This window comes from Natator depressus, chromosome 8 (genome assembly GCF_965152275.1).
Source record: "Natator depressus isolate rNatDep1 chromosome 8, rNatDep2.hap1, whole genome shotgun sequence".
NCBI lineage: Eukaryota > Metazoa > Chordata > Testudines > Cheloniidae > Natator > Natator depressus.
Window position 1 is genome coordinate 46,696,576 of NC_134241.1, and position 12,900 is coordinate 46,709,475.

A 12,900-nucleotide genomic window follows, 5' to 3' on the forward strand; every position below is an offset into this window, starting at 1 on the left:
CAAGAGAGGCAAAGAGTTTGAATAATGCTTGGCTGAGCACCCAGATTTTGAGGTATTTTTCAAAACCATCCTGGTCCAATGAACGTTTTTGAGGGTCACCCATTATCGGGCACTTTATTGGAAATATCCTTGGGCAACTTTTCCCTTTACACACAGGGAGACCTTCAGATGCTTCCAAAGAGATCTTTCCTGACACACTGGACCACGTGGTGTCAGGTTTAAGCCATGTTCAGAGGTGATGCATCAGGACAGACGTGATGGAAATTAACGCTGAGTGACAACTGTAGAAACAGACCAGACTCTGCAATAGTCCTTGGGAAGCCCTACCCTTAGCATCTGCTAGAGTGGGGTGGGGGAATATCAGAAAAGAGAATCCCCACTTCTCATGTTTGGATTCTATCTTGCTTTTATGTTAAGAATAAAATAGACATGCATAGGAAGTGCTGTGGGAGTAACTTATACTTGTGACATTACACTGTTATCAGACCCCGCAAGAGAAGGCGAGTAGGTCGTAGAGGCAGACTGTCTTTGTTAGGTGAATTCAAAGAGAAGTTCAACCTGGACATACCCTAATCAGGAGGGAGTGAGATGCGTGTCTCCGCCCAAGAGAACTGACAGCCAAAGGAGCCAGAAACCTGAGAGTGGCTTCCCTTGCTGAACCACTGGGGGAAATACATGTGCAGTTGCCCTCAACTGAGAGATGGAATTCATTTTTCATAAGATGGACATTCATGGAGCACCTCCTTTCCCACTCTTTTTCACAAACCCCACCTTCTCCATGGCAGTCACTCCTGGGATTTCTGGTGGCCCTGTGAATGGGATCCCTGGAGAGCCATTTGAGAACCGCTGCTGTCAGTGCTAATGCTCCCTCAGTACAATGTCTGTGAGATGATATAATTATCTAGAAATAAATTTTCCCATTTTCTGCCGGTTTCATTCATAGATTCCAAGGTCAGCAGGGGCCATTGTGATCATCTGGTTGATCTCCTGAGTAACACAGGCCAGAGAACACCCCCACAATAATCCCGGAGCAGATCTTTTAGAAAAACCATCCAATCTTGATTTAAAAATCGCCAGTGATGGAGAATCTACCACAACCCTCAGTGGTAAATTACTCTCAGCGTTAAAAATGTACATCTTATTTCCAATCTGGATGACACTGGTCCTAGCAGAGGGTCTCCCTGCATCACACATTTTGGAGCTAAGGCCCCAAATTTCAGGGATATTCAGTGCAGCTCACTAGAGAGAGAGGCCATGAGCAAAATTTGAACCTGGATCCGCTCTTCTCTAAAGCTCTGGGTTGTTCAGTATTGGGGCTCATCCTTAGCTGTTGTGTAAATCAGTGGGCGATATAATGGCAGGTGTGGCCATTTAAATCCAGAAAGAGAGACACATAGGCAGGCGGGTTGAATCTGTATTAGCATCAGTGGCTAAATTAAGTGAAAAGTGCTGTGTTGCTTAGCTTATGCTGTCACCTTTACTTAGCAGGTTTGATGAGTGTATTGTTTGCTGAGCTGCAGTAAACATTTGTGGGTTGCAGTCTCAATCTGCTTCACTCTCTTGTAGTTCTCCAGGGTCTAGTCAGTGACTAAGTTGCTCTTTGACTGCTAAAGGCTTAGCTGCACTCTTTTAAATGATGGATTCCAAGTGCCTGACATACTGCAACCAACTGAGGCAGTTGCCCTGACAAACTTTCCTATTGGATCCTTGACATTTGCAAATGCATCCTCTTCTGCTTTTGCTCGATGGAGGGTTGCCGGCTGCTGCTCTCATACTGCCCCGCAGGAATAACAGCGTGTCAATTCTCGAACAATTGCTTCTCCGTGTCTTTTGTGGGCTGCTTTTCTAGATGGCCAGCGATGTGAACAGCAATGGCCCCAAGCAAGAATCACTTAGCTGAACTCTCCCCTATCCTCACGACCCCCAACAACTTTGAGGTTTTAGAAAAAATTGGGACTTTCTTTCAAATCATGCCTGGCTTGGGGTTTGCAAAACCAAATCCGGACATGATGCAGGCTTGCCAAATTAAAACCTCTCCTGGTTCTGTCCACCAAAAGAGCTTGATTGAGCTGTGCCTGGCACATTGCACCGTCATTCTAAACCATTGCAAGGCAGGTATAACACAGCATCCGTGTCAGAATGGTCATATTTTGTGGTCATGTTGCACTGATGTTAACGATGACACAAGGTGCATGCTAATGATCGATCAGGCCCATAAAGTCTGCTTCCAGTGTTACCATGTCAACAGAACCTTGCATATTGCTGCCCCTGTTTTGTTTCCTATCCTCCTCACCAAGCTCTTCAGTAGTGGACAGGGTTTTATCAAAAGGGATCAATCCCCCTGCTGTTGCTGAGTTAGAAAGATGGGAAGCGTTCTCAAGCTCCCGCATGGTGCAGAGGAATGTTCTTCTGTGTTCTAGCTGTGCAAGAGGAGAGACAGAGAAGCCGAGAGCGCAGCGAGAATGAAGCCGAGTCTACGAGCAATGGCAATGAGGATATGCCTGTGGAGAGGATTTTAGAAGCTGAACTGGCTGTTGAACCAAAGACGGAATCGTACAGCGACGTGAATACTGAGAACTCGGTAAGTGTCTGCTTAAGTCAGGCCTTTGCATGTGGGTCAGGTTCAGTGAAGCCACTTGCAGCTTGTGATGGCAACGTTCTACCCTGTATTTATAACTGACAGCAGGTAACTGATTGATGGGGCTATATTTCCAGGAAGGGACCACCACTGGGAGTGAGACGGGTGTCTTGTTTGTGGCAGCTCCTGATCAAAGCAACGTGATTGTTAACTAATTCTGGGATCTGCAGCAGAGTCACTTTCCAATGGCCATTAGTGAGCTGCTGTGGCTGACAGACTGTTTAGTAGGACTGGCCAAAAATTAGAGTTTCTGAATGGAAGTTTTCATTAAAAATTTGAATTTTAATTAAAAAAAAAAAAAGGCTGAAATTTTCCAAGAAAGTTTTTACAGAATCATCAATAGTCATTGACTGGCTATTTACAAAAAATCACATGGAAAAAAAGTCGCAAAGCACGGGTGTGAATTTTTTTTTCCTGTTTTTCCAACCAACTCGGCGTTTAATAATGAGTAAGGGCGATCTTGAAGTCTACCGTGCTCTGGTGCGCCCTTCTGGTCTGGAGCACAGGTGTTCTGTTAAATTGGCACCTGTGAGATGGAAGGTGGAATTTGGATGAAAGGTGTCTGATTTTATTGACTCATTTTTCTGAGTAGAACAGCACTGTTCAGTTTGTTCAGCCACTGGCCAGGATTGCCAGTGGTGCTGTGATGTGGACGGTATGGTGAGAACTAGACTGAGACTCAGTGTCTTATTTCAAAAAGGACACTGAACAAACAGGGACCAGTTTGTAATCAGCTGCTAACTTTGGCTGGATTTGAACTGCACCCTAGAAGTATAGGTAATAAAGAGGCTTGGAAGGATTTGATTTTTATCAATGTCAATAAAGGTCAATAAAGGTCAATTTCACAGAGACTGATGAAAAAATATTTCCATCGATGATGTTGAAATTTCGGATCGGCAAAGGAAGGAAAAAGCTGCTTGAAAACTTTAGAGTTTCATTTAAAGATATTTACGTAGTGTATTGTGATGGGTGATGTTGGCAATTTGTATTTTAACAGTTATAAAGCTTTCACTTTTTATATCAATGTCAACGATATTAAATAATTATTGTCTAACCCCCCCATTGTCTGATGCCCCATAATTTACTGCAACTGTGAAAATTTAAATAGATTAAAATAATAAAAAATGCTTACAAATAAACATTGATATTATGAGTCAAAATTATAAAAAATAAAAATCGCATTCTGCCAAGTCAAGTAATAAACCAGAATGTTAAATGCACATTATGAATTGTAGCTGGCAAACGATTTGATGACCTGGATGGTGATTCTGAGTAATATTAACCTGACACAATATTGGCTGCAAGATTATTGCAAGGGAACAAGATTATTGTCACTGATTTGCTGAAATTCTCAGTGGCACGTTCTCTCTCTTTATACCTTTCCTTCCTTAGATAAATGACCCTGTCACCAATATATGCCATGCAGCGGACAAGCAGCTCTTCACCTTAGTTGAATGGGCTAAGCGAATCCCCCACTTCTCAGAGCTGACACTGGAAGACCAAGTGATTCTTCTGCGGGCAGGTAAAATTCTTTGGTTCCCAGAATCCCCAAATGTTCCTGTTTGTCTGAATCTTGCATTATTCCTTTGTTTCTTCCTACAGCATCCTGGAGATGTGTCTGCTGATTTCTTGGCCCCTTGGGGTGCTTTAGTATGTCACAATGTTGTCCTCGGGCTGCCACCTAATTGCTTTGTCCTGGGGAACAAAATAATTGTAGTCAGACGCTGCACCAAACACCATGGTGACAGTATCCTCATGTTCTCGTGTCAGTGTCCTCATGTATTGGTGCTACATAGCAATGTTGTAAGGTTCATAATAAAACAGGGGCTCTTTAATTGTGCCATGAGCCAAACTGGCAGAGCTTGGAAAACTGGGCCTTAGCAATAAACCACCAGCGTTGGTGCAGGCATTGGGAGGTGCTAAAGGGGTGTGCAAAGGGTCTGATCCAAAGCCCATTGGAGTCTTCCCATTGATTTCAAGGGGCTCTGGATCGGGCCCCAGTAACTTACTAATGTCATCAGAGCAAGTCTGGCTGGTAACAGAGTATGGCTCAGTCCTTCTCTTTCCTTGTTCATGAAAACATATTTTGTTTGGTTAGTGGAGCCATGGAATGTGTCCTTCCCCTGTACGAAAAAACAGCTTCTAGTACAAGGATAAGAGAAAATTGGAGGGACGCTATTTTAGGAAGAAGCAGATTTTTTTCTAAACATTTTCTGTTGTTGCTTCTCCTGTGTTTTCTGGGCTGTCGGGAAATCTGCCCCGTCCCCTCCTGGCTGCCCTTTCGCTAGCCATTAGGCTCAGAAATCATGAGTCAGATTCCCCTCCCCCCCCACCCCGTCACCCTGAAAGCCATTGGTTTCACCTGGGTTCTGAGTCATGCGCATCTCGGGAGATGCCTCCTATCTTCATTTGGTGTGTGATCGTTTCAGGGTCCAGTTCATCCCTACCTGCATGTGCAGAAATGCTGGCTGCTCAGAGGGGGCTCTGCTTGCCCTCCCCTGGCCCAGCACGGGGGAACTACCGTTCTAGTCCTCTTCTAAGCCCTAGGGGTGGAGAATCTCCTTATCAGACTCCTGTCCATCCCTCCCAACTCCTCTCTGTCAGCCTCCTGGCCTCACATTCCCCATCGGGGATCCCCCACAGTCTCCAGCCCCCTGCAGTCACATGTCCCAGCGTCCTACTTCTCACAGTCCCCCCCTCTGCCTGCCCCCAGCCTCCCTTTCAGCCCTTTGTTAATAACATGGGAGGGCTGGGATTTCCTAAGATGCCGTGGGACTGAAGACACCTCTCCCATTACATCTCTGCAGAGGGGCTGGTGTAATGGAGCCTGCACTGGTCTCTGCATGCAGCCCTGATTTAAAGGGACAGTGCCCTGTGTTTCAGTGGGGAGCTGCTGGCATCACACATGCACCTGTCTCTTGCTCTTGCAGGTTGGAATGAGCTGCTCATTGCCTCGTTCTCCCATCGCTCAGTGTCTGTGCAAGATGGCATCCTGCTCGCCACAGGCTTACACGTGCACCGCAGCAGTGCGCACAGTGCCGGCGTGGGCTCCATTTTCGACAGGTGTTGCCTCCATTTCTCTGCCATCACCAAGAGTGACATCTTTTCCTCTCTGTGCAGGGTCACGCCTTAGGGAGACCGGCCACATATTCCTGCTAGCATCTCCCCTTGACACTGGGCCTTTGTCCCCAGGTGTTTCACACACCACGTATGCAGCATTGCCCCCATGTCATCTCCATAGTCCTCCTCCATAATAAAGATGATAGCAGCTTCCATTCCAAGCTAGATCACCATGTTCCTTAGGCTCCTATTCAGCTGTTGCTTATGCAGACCCCGCAGCTGGGCCATGCCTGAATGCACCAGCCTAGAGAATGGTTATGCCAATAAATCTGTAATCTCACAAGAGTCATCTGAGTGTTTTGCCAGTGCTGATCTATGGAGCATTCCATCCTAGATCGCCACGGTGTTGCATTTAATGCTAGATGCAGACCTTGCCATCCATACGCTCTCTGTCTGTCTTCTTGTGTCTCCAATGTGCAGAGTTCTGACAGAATTAGTGTCTAAAATGAAAGACATGCAGATGGATAAGTCTGAGCTGGGATGCCTACGAGCCATTGTCCTGTTTAACCCAGGTAAGTCTTGGAAGTAATGGATGCTGCAAGGCTCTTTCAGGTACCACCCTCAAAGGCCACCTCTAATAATTCTTATTGGCATTTAGCAACATCCAGGGGAGATGCTTTCTGGATCATTATGCATCCTCCTATTGTTATGGTCATCCATACTATGCTGTGTCTGTGAGTGTGTCCCACCACAAGGTGTGCATTCACCATTACCATCTACTAAGAAGAAGGTCAGACTCTCTCAAGGGTGTAGGAATATGTCACCCTCTTGTGGCTAAATATGGTGCATATGCTACTGCTCTGATTTCTTTAGAGAGTGTTGAGAGCACGTTGCCATCTGGCTGCTGCAATCTCCAGGGGATGTAAGCCCTAATATGGCTAGACAAATGTGAGTGTTACTGATCCATGAGAGGACCTTCCCTCTTATCCCATGACTGCGTACTTTGCTTAAGAGGCTTTCGTAAGGAACCTTGGCAAAGGCTGTCTGATTATCCAAGTACACTATATCCACCTGATCATCCTTGGCCACATGTTTCTTGATCCTCTCAACGAATTCTGATATATTGGTGAGCAAAGGCTAAAATTTAGTCATGGGTATTTTTAGTAAAAGTCATGGACAGGCGTGACCGGAGTCCCAGGGGAGCGAACTGAGGTCACTCAATTAGGGTGAACTGCAAAGAATGGGGCAGACAATCCCCAAAACTGGTGGATATTCCAATACTTAGATTTACCAAGCTAGCCACAAAACAGCTTCTATAATACCTCACTGGTTACCCAGAAGCCTACAACACAGTTCCCTTAAAGCAACCCAGCCTTGGGCCTCCACCCAGACACCCAAGTCAGGTATGATGAGGATTACTGAAATTCTTATTCATCATATAAAAAAGTTCTACCAATCCCAAAGGATTGGACACATTACCTCCCAGGTTAATGAATATTTCAGATCTTACCCAAATACATGCTTATAGCCAATTCTTATTAACTAAACTAAAATTTATTAAAAAAGAAAAGAGAGTGAGTATTGGTTAAAAGATCAGCATACATACAGACATGAGTACAATTCACACCCAGCAGGCAATTCACCGTGCGGTTCTCCTGGTCATCACAATCCGAACTATCGATATTTTGAATAATAAAATACCCCCATTAGTATTACCTGTATGTTCCTAATGACAGGGGTCCCCTCCCCCAGAGGGGTATACTCAGTGCAAGGGGATACCATGACATCACCTGGAAGGGAGGTCCCAACTATGGGATCATTTCCCTTTTCTCCACCTTTATGTTCTCCTTCCCCAAGACTTTCATCCTCCTCAACAGCACAGAGGCTGTCAGACCGGGGGAGGGTCGGTTCTACTGTGACCCTGAAAGTCTCCTCTGTATAACTATCTGTCTCCCTTAGCTCTCCAGTTCAACCACTCTGGTCTCCAGAGCCTGTACTCGGTCTCTGAGGGCCATGAGCTGCTTGCACCGAATGTGCACACATGCCACCTGCCCACAAGGCAGATTTCATACCTGCTGCATTCAGTGCAGTACACTGGATAGCCCACTCTGCTGCTGGATGTCTCCCTGCATTCTTTGTACTCTTGCAGGGATTTGTTTTGTTTTGGGGGGTGGGCGGGCATTGGCCTAACCTTACAGTATGTTTATTAAGTGTATTTGCCTCTCGAAACCCCCATTTGTTAGCTACAGTGGTCGCTCAGAAGCTGGCTTTTTAACCCCTGTATTGCAGAGCACACATCACATGTCACCCTCCCTGCACGTTGCTACTAGTTAGTTCCTTGGACTGCTGACAAAAACAAGCACCTAGTCCTGAAAATCGGGGAAAAGTTTGTGTCCTAGGTTACAAGGCGCCTGGAAAGAATATGCTTAAGTCTCAGTATCAATGAATCACTGTAGTAGCCTTATCAGCTACATCCAGCTTCACTGACTCTGTAAAGAAAAAGAACTAATCAGTACCGGGTTTACAAAGGTGTCAGGGTACCCGGCCCACACTCAAAAGGGGGCCCGGTGCCTGGACCGTGGCCCCACCCCTCTCTGCCTCCTTCCTCCCCCCAATGTGAGCAGCAGGCGGGGCCTAAGGGGGAAGAGGCCAAGCGGGGGTGGGGCCTCAGGGCGGAGTGGGGGGCGGGGCCACGGTCCGGGCAGCGGGGCCCACAAAAGGGTAATCCGACCCTGGAACTAATCATTGACAAAGAGCATGTCCTGGCTCTGGGTGAAACCTAGCTTTTGCCCTACCTCAGTAGTGCATCCAAAGGTTGCTCAGAAAGGAATCTTTCCATGATATCGCACATTCTGTAACTGTGGAAGAGGAGGCCGGATTCCATGCCAGGGTACTGGGAATTCGGTAGGTAGCACTCTTACCTTTCTTTCATGCAATATCTCACCAACCTAGAGTGGGGTCCCACTACACTAGGTGGTGTAGACGTACACATGGCAGACCCAGATCCATGAGAATCTAGAGAGACAGGAGGAGAAACAGAGAGTTGTCCAAGGTTGCAGATCCAGGTATGGAAGCCACCTCTCAGCACTGTCAGTTCAGTGCTTTCTCCATCAGACCACAGTACCTCCCCCAGTGTGGTGGCCGGGGTACTGTGCTGATGGAATTGTTGCCCTCTGTTCCCTTGGCCATCTCAGTAGCCTGTAACAGAACCAGCTGTGCTACCTGCAGAGACCAGTTACGTCCACTTGCAGGCTCTGTTGGAGCAGCACAAGGCAGCCTGGGGTGGGCTCATCACTTTGGAGATGACAGCCATACTTCAGAGCACATCACGTTCCAGAGCAACTGCTATTTTGTGTGGAAAAGAATGGTAGGTTCAATCCCCAAACCTGTTAAGATCATTTCAGTGTGGTGTGGAATAGACAGACAGATATTATCTTTGTGTGTGTGTGTACAAATATATGTAAATATGCTAAAATCTACATCAAAAGAATATGATTTAGGGTGCAAAAGGGAAATGTTAGGAAATGTCTGATTTACGGTTTTTCACACACAGCCTTGATTCTGTCCCCTGGGGCATCCAGCCTGTGCGTGGAATGAGACAGTATGAGATCATATCATTAAAGACTGTATCATAATGCACGCTCAGAGACTGTCCCTCACTATGTGTATGTACAGCACCTAGCATCCTGGGAAGCCGTTAGGTGCCACTGTATAATATGACGGATAATGCTAATGAAGAAAGTCTGCCGGAGGGGAGAGACTGCTGCCAGCTCACAGGAGCTATCTCCAGCTCTTTTCTAGTGATTGATCATCTTGTTCAGCTGTGAACCAAACAAAGTCTGAAACATCAACTCTGCAATGATTTCCTTCTTGCTTTGGGTTTCTCCCTGGTCCAGATGCCAAGGGCTTGTCCAGTCCCTTCGAAGTGGAGTCCCTACGAGAAAAGGTCTATGCCACGCTCGAAGCATATACAAAGCAGAAGTACCCTGAACAACCTGGAAGGTAAATATTGAGTAGCACAGTGCTGCACCTCTGTCTCTAGGAGACACTGTGTGGCACGCTCCCTGGGGGGTGTGGAATAGTGAGATTAGCACCAGTCACAGCTCCAAAGCACTTCTTTGTTCCTCCTCTGAGAGGAGTGCAGGAATCTGTGGAGAGCTGGCTAGAAAGTGTTTTTTCCTTGCTGGAAATTTGGATGAACAGTAAACATTGTTCCATTTCACCGCCACTTTCCGTAGAAAAAATTGACTCTGTGTCAGCAAAATTGCAGCCCCAAACTGGAGAATTTTTGGCTAACCCCCCCCCAAAAAAATCTGTTTTGGGCTGAAATTTGTTGTTTCTCTGATGAAAAATCATAGCTGGTCAAGGAAAGGACATTTCTGTAACCCGCCTGAGCCCATCTCTCGTCCTCTACACCAGCAGTGTCCTCTTGCCTTTGGCTCTTTGGCCTCATGTAAACCACTACTGGCACGCACTGCAATTTGTTCTCCTGGGTTGTACAACACTACCCTCTCCTGGCTAGTTTCTAGAAATGCCAGCGCACATAACAGATCATATTGCTGTTTAAGCTGCCTAAGAAGCAAGGTGCTGGCAGCATTGCGATTTTTGGCTACAGATTTGTGTGCTGCAGACAGGAAATGGGACATGGATAAAGGACAGTCAGCTGTAAATGTGGCCACGTTTGGTCCATAATATAAAGGAAGCGGGTGCGCAGAGGAGGTTGATAATAGGCTATGAAGGTTTTTTAGGGACCAACAGAGTTCAACAATGATTTCAATGGCATGTTTTAGGTCTAGATCACTAGTTCAAGCCCTGGCTGGAGGAGACTCCAAACTCTTTTTTGCCTTGGAGGTTTGAAAATGTGGGGTAAAAATTTCTCCCTCTTTTTGTTCTCCAAAGACATGCTGGTTTTTACCAGGCAAGAAAGAAAATCCACCGTCCAGCTGTCCCCATGTGTCCTGCTCAGCTGCTGGAATTTGCCCCAAATGCTCCAAATAAAGAGAGGGGTTTGTATGTGTTGAGTCCCTGGGATTCTGATCTGATTAAACAGAGGAGCAAAGGAACCAGCAGCTGAATTAAGTGACAGGCTCTGCCACTGTGAGATGAAATTATGAGAAGCAAAAAGGTAGGGTAAGCATCAGACAGCTTCCACATGTATTTGGCTTGTGAAATAATCTCCCAAGGGAAGTCATAGAAGCCCTGTCTTATTTAAAACTAGACTGGACAGAACGCTAGACCATGTCGTGAAATATTTTTGGTGAGGAGTAGATTGCATTTTTGGGGGCACTGAAACTCCTTGCAAATTCAGGTCAAAATCAGCAAAAAGCTTTGGTTGAAAAAAATGGAAGAAAAATCCAAACATTTTTGTTTTGACTTTTTGGTTCACAATAGCATTTCATTTTGAAATTTCACTATTTAAAAAAATGGTGAAAAACACCCGAAACAAAAAACCTAAGAACAACAGCAAAATCATTTCAGGTAAAAAAAAATGTATTGTTGTTTTGGTCCCCCCACCCCTATTTCCCATTTTGGAGACAGAAACTGAAAACAAAATCCGTTTCTTTGAACCTAACTGAATTTTTCTCCCGGAGTTTTCCATTCCACCCCTGAAATGGAAGAAAATCAGTTATTTGCTCAGTTCTGTGTAGCAGTGTGGGGAACAATCCTGCATTGACAGGGATGCAGTGATATGGCTGTACAGGTGCATGTAGAAGCGGCAGTGTGATCTAATGGACAGAGCACTGGACTGGGAATCAGGAGACATGGATTCTGTTCTTGGCTCTGCTTCTGACCTTAGGTGAACAGCTTCATCTCTTTGTTTGCTTTCCTTCACATATCTTGTCTGTTTAGATTGTAAGCTGTTCAGGGCAAGCGCTGCCCCTTTCTGTGAGTTTGTCCCGCCGCTCACAATGGTGCCTTGATTGTGGTTACACTCTACTGGAATAATAATGACAATAGTCCTTCCCCATCTCTAACTTCTGTGATTCCATGGCATATTCTTCCAGATTTGCCAAACTCCTCCTCCGGCTGCCGGCGCTGAGATCCATTGGGCTGAAATGCCTCGAGCACCTCTTCTTCTTCAAGCTGATTGGGGACACGCCCATCGACACCTTTCTCATGGAGATGCTCGAGACCCCACTGCAGATCACCTGACCCTGTCGCTGGGAGGGAGATGGTAGAGGACAGTTTAGGATATCATGGACCCACATCAGCTCCTGCCCAGTCTCCTTGCCCCTGTCCCGTACTGCAACAGCTTGTAATAAAGAGAGAGGCTTTATAAACCCTCAGATCTTTTTAGGTGGGAATATTTGTACAGAGACTAATTGACTTGTCAGACCCTCTCCTTGCCAGCTGTGGAATCGCTGCAGTTTATCAGAGTGCTAACAAGACCCTTTCCCCTGTACATGTAATCGGTTTAAATTATTTTTTCACTCGCAATAAAAGCAAAAAAATAAAATAATATATAAGATGTCGGCCCAGATCAGAGCCGAGAGCATGTTATTCTGTCACACTGGGATGCATTTGGCACAGAGTTTGGGAGAGGGAAGGGGCTGAATAACCCAGGGGCTTAGGCATGGGCTAGATCTGAAGCAGCACACTGGGAATCAGTTACTGGTGCGGTCCAGTGGATAGCAAGCCCGGCTAGGACTCAGGGGATGTAGGTTCTGTTCCTAGCTCAGCTACTGAGTTGCTGTAGGACCTTGGCCACCTCCATTTCCCCGCCCACCCTTTGTCTAACTTGTAAGATCTTTCGGATATGTGGAGGGGGCCTAGCCCCAGGAGGTTCTGAGCTTGGCTGGGGGCTAAAGGCATTGCTCGCTGCCATCACAGCTACTCTGTGGGCCACGTGAAATAGCTGGTGAGTCCCAGGTTAGTTCCCAGCAGACAGTGGGGGGTCCCCACCACAAAAGCACTAGCTGCAGGGGTCATCTGAGCAGCTATGCTAAGGATGTTATTGTAGCAGCACCTAGAGCCAGCTGTGGAGATTGGGGACCAGACAAAAGTCTTATGGGGGGAAACCCCATTTTTACAGGTGGGGAACTGGGGCCCAGAGAGATTCAGTGACTTTCCCAAGGTCACACAGGGCATCTGTGGCAGAGCCAGGAATTGAACTCAGCTCTCTTGAGCCCCAGTGCAGCATTCTGGGTACAAAACTGTCCTCCCTCTCTTCCAGCATTGGGTCCCTGGAGACTGACCTTCCT

The 12,900-nt window shown here is 46.5% G+C and overlaps 1 protein-coding gene across 4 annotated transcripts in view; it reads left to right on the plus strand.

The window, feature by feature from the left end:
- The window catches only part of RXRG (retinoid X receptor gamma), a 110,602-nt gene extending 98,431 nt beyond the window's left edge, over window positions 1–12,171 (plus strand). For all 4 annotated transcript variants that reach the window (XM_074960940.1, XM_074960941.1, XM_074960942.1 and 1 more), the window contains exons 5-10: window positions 2,421–2,581; window positions 4,031–4,160; window positions 5,569–5,701; window positions 6,179–6,270; window positions 9,595–9,700; window positions 11,704–12,171. In XM_074960940.1, the coding sequence (XP_074817041.1) occupies window positions 2,421–2,581; window positions 4,031–4,160; window positions 5,569–5,701; window positions 6,179–6,270; window positions 9,595–9,700; window positions 11,704–11,851 (770 nt within the window). In that variant the 3' untranslated portion in view covers window positions 11,852–12,171. The remainder of the gene's footprint in view (window positions 1–2,420; window positions 2,582–4,030; window positions 4,161–5,568; window positions 5,702–6,178; window positions 6,271–9,594; window positions 9,701–11,703) is intronic.
- The last annotated feature ends 729 nt before the right edge of the window (window positions 12,172–12,900 follow it).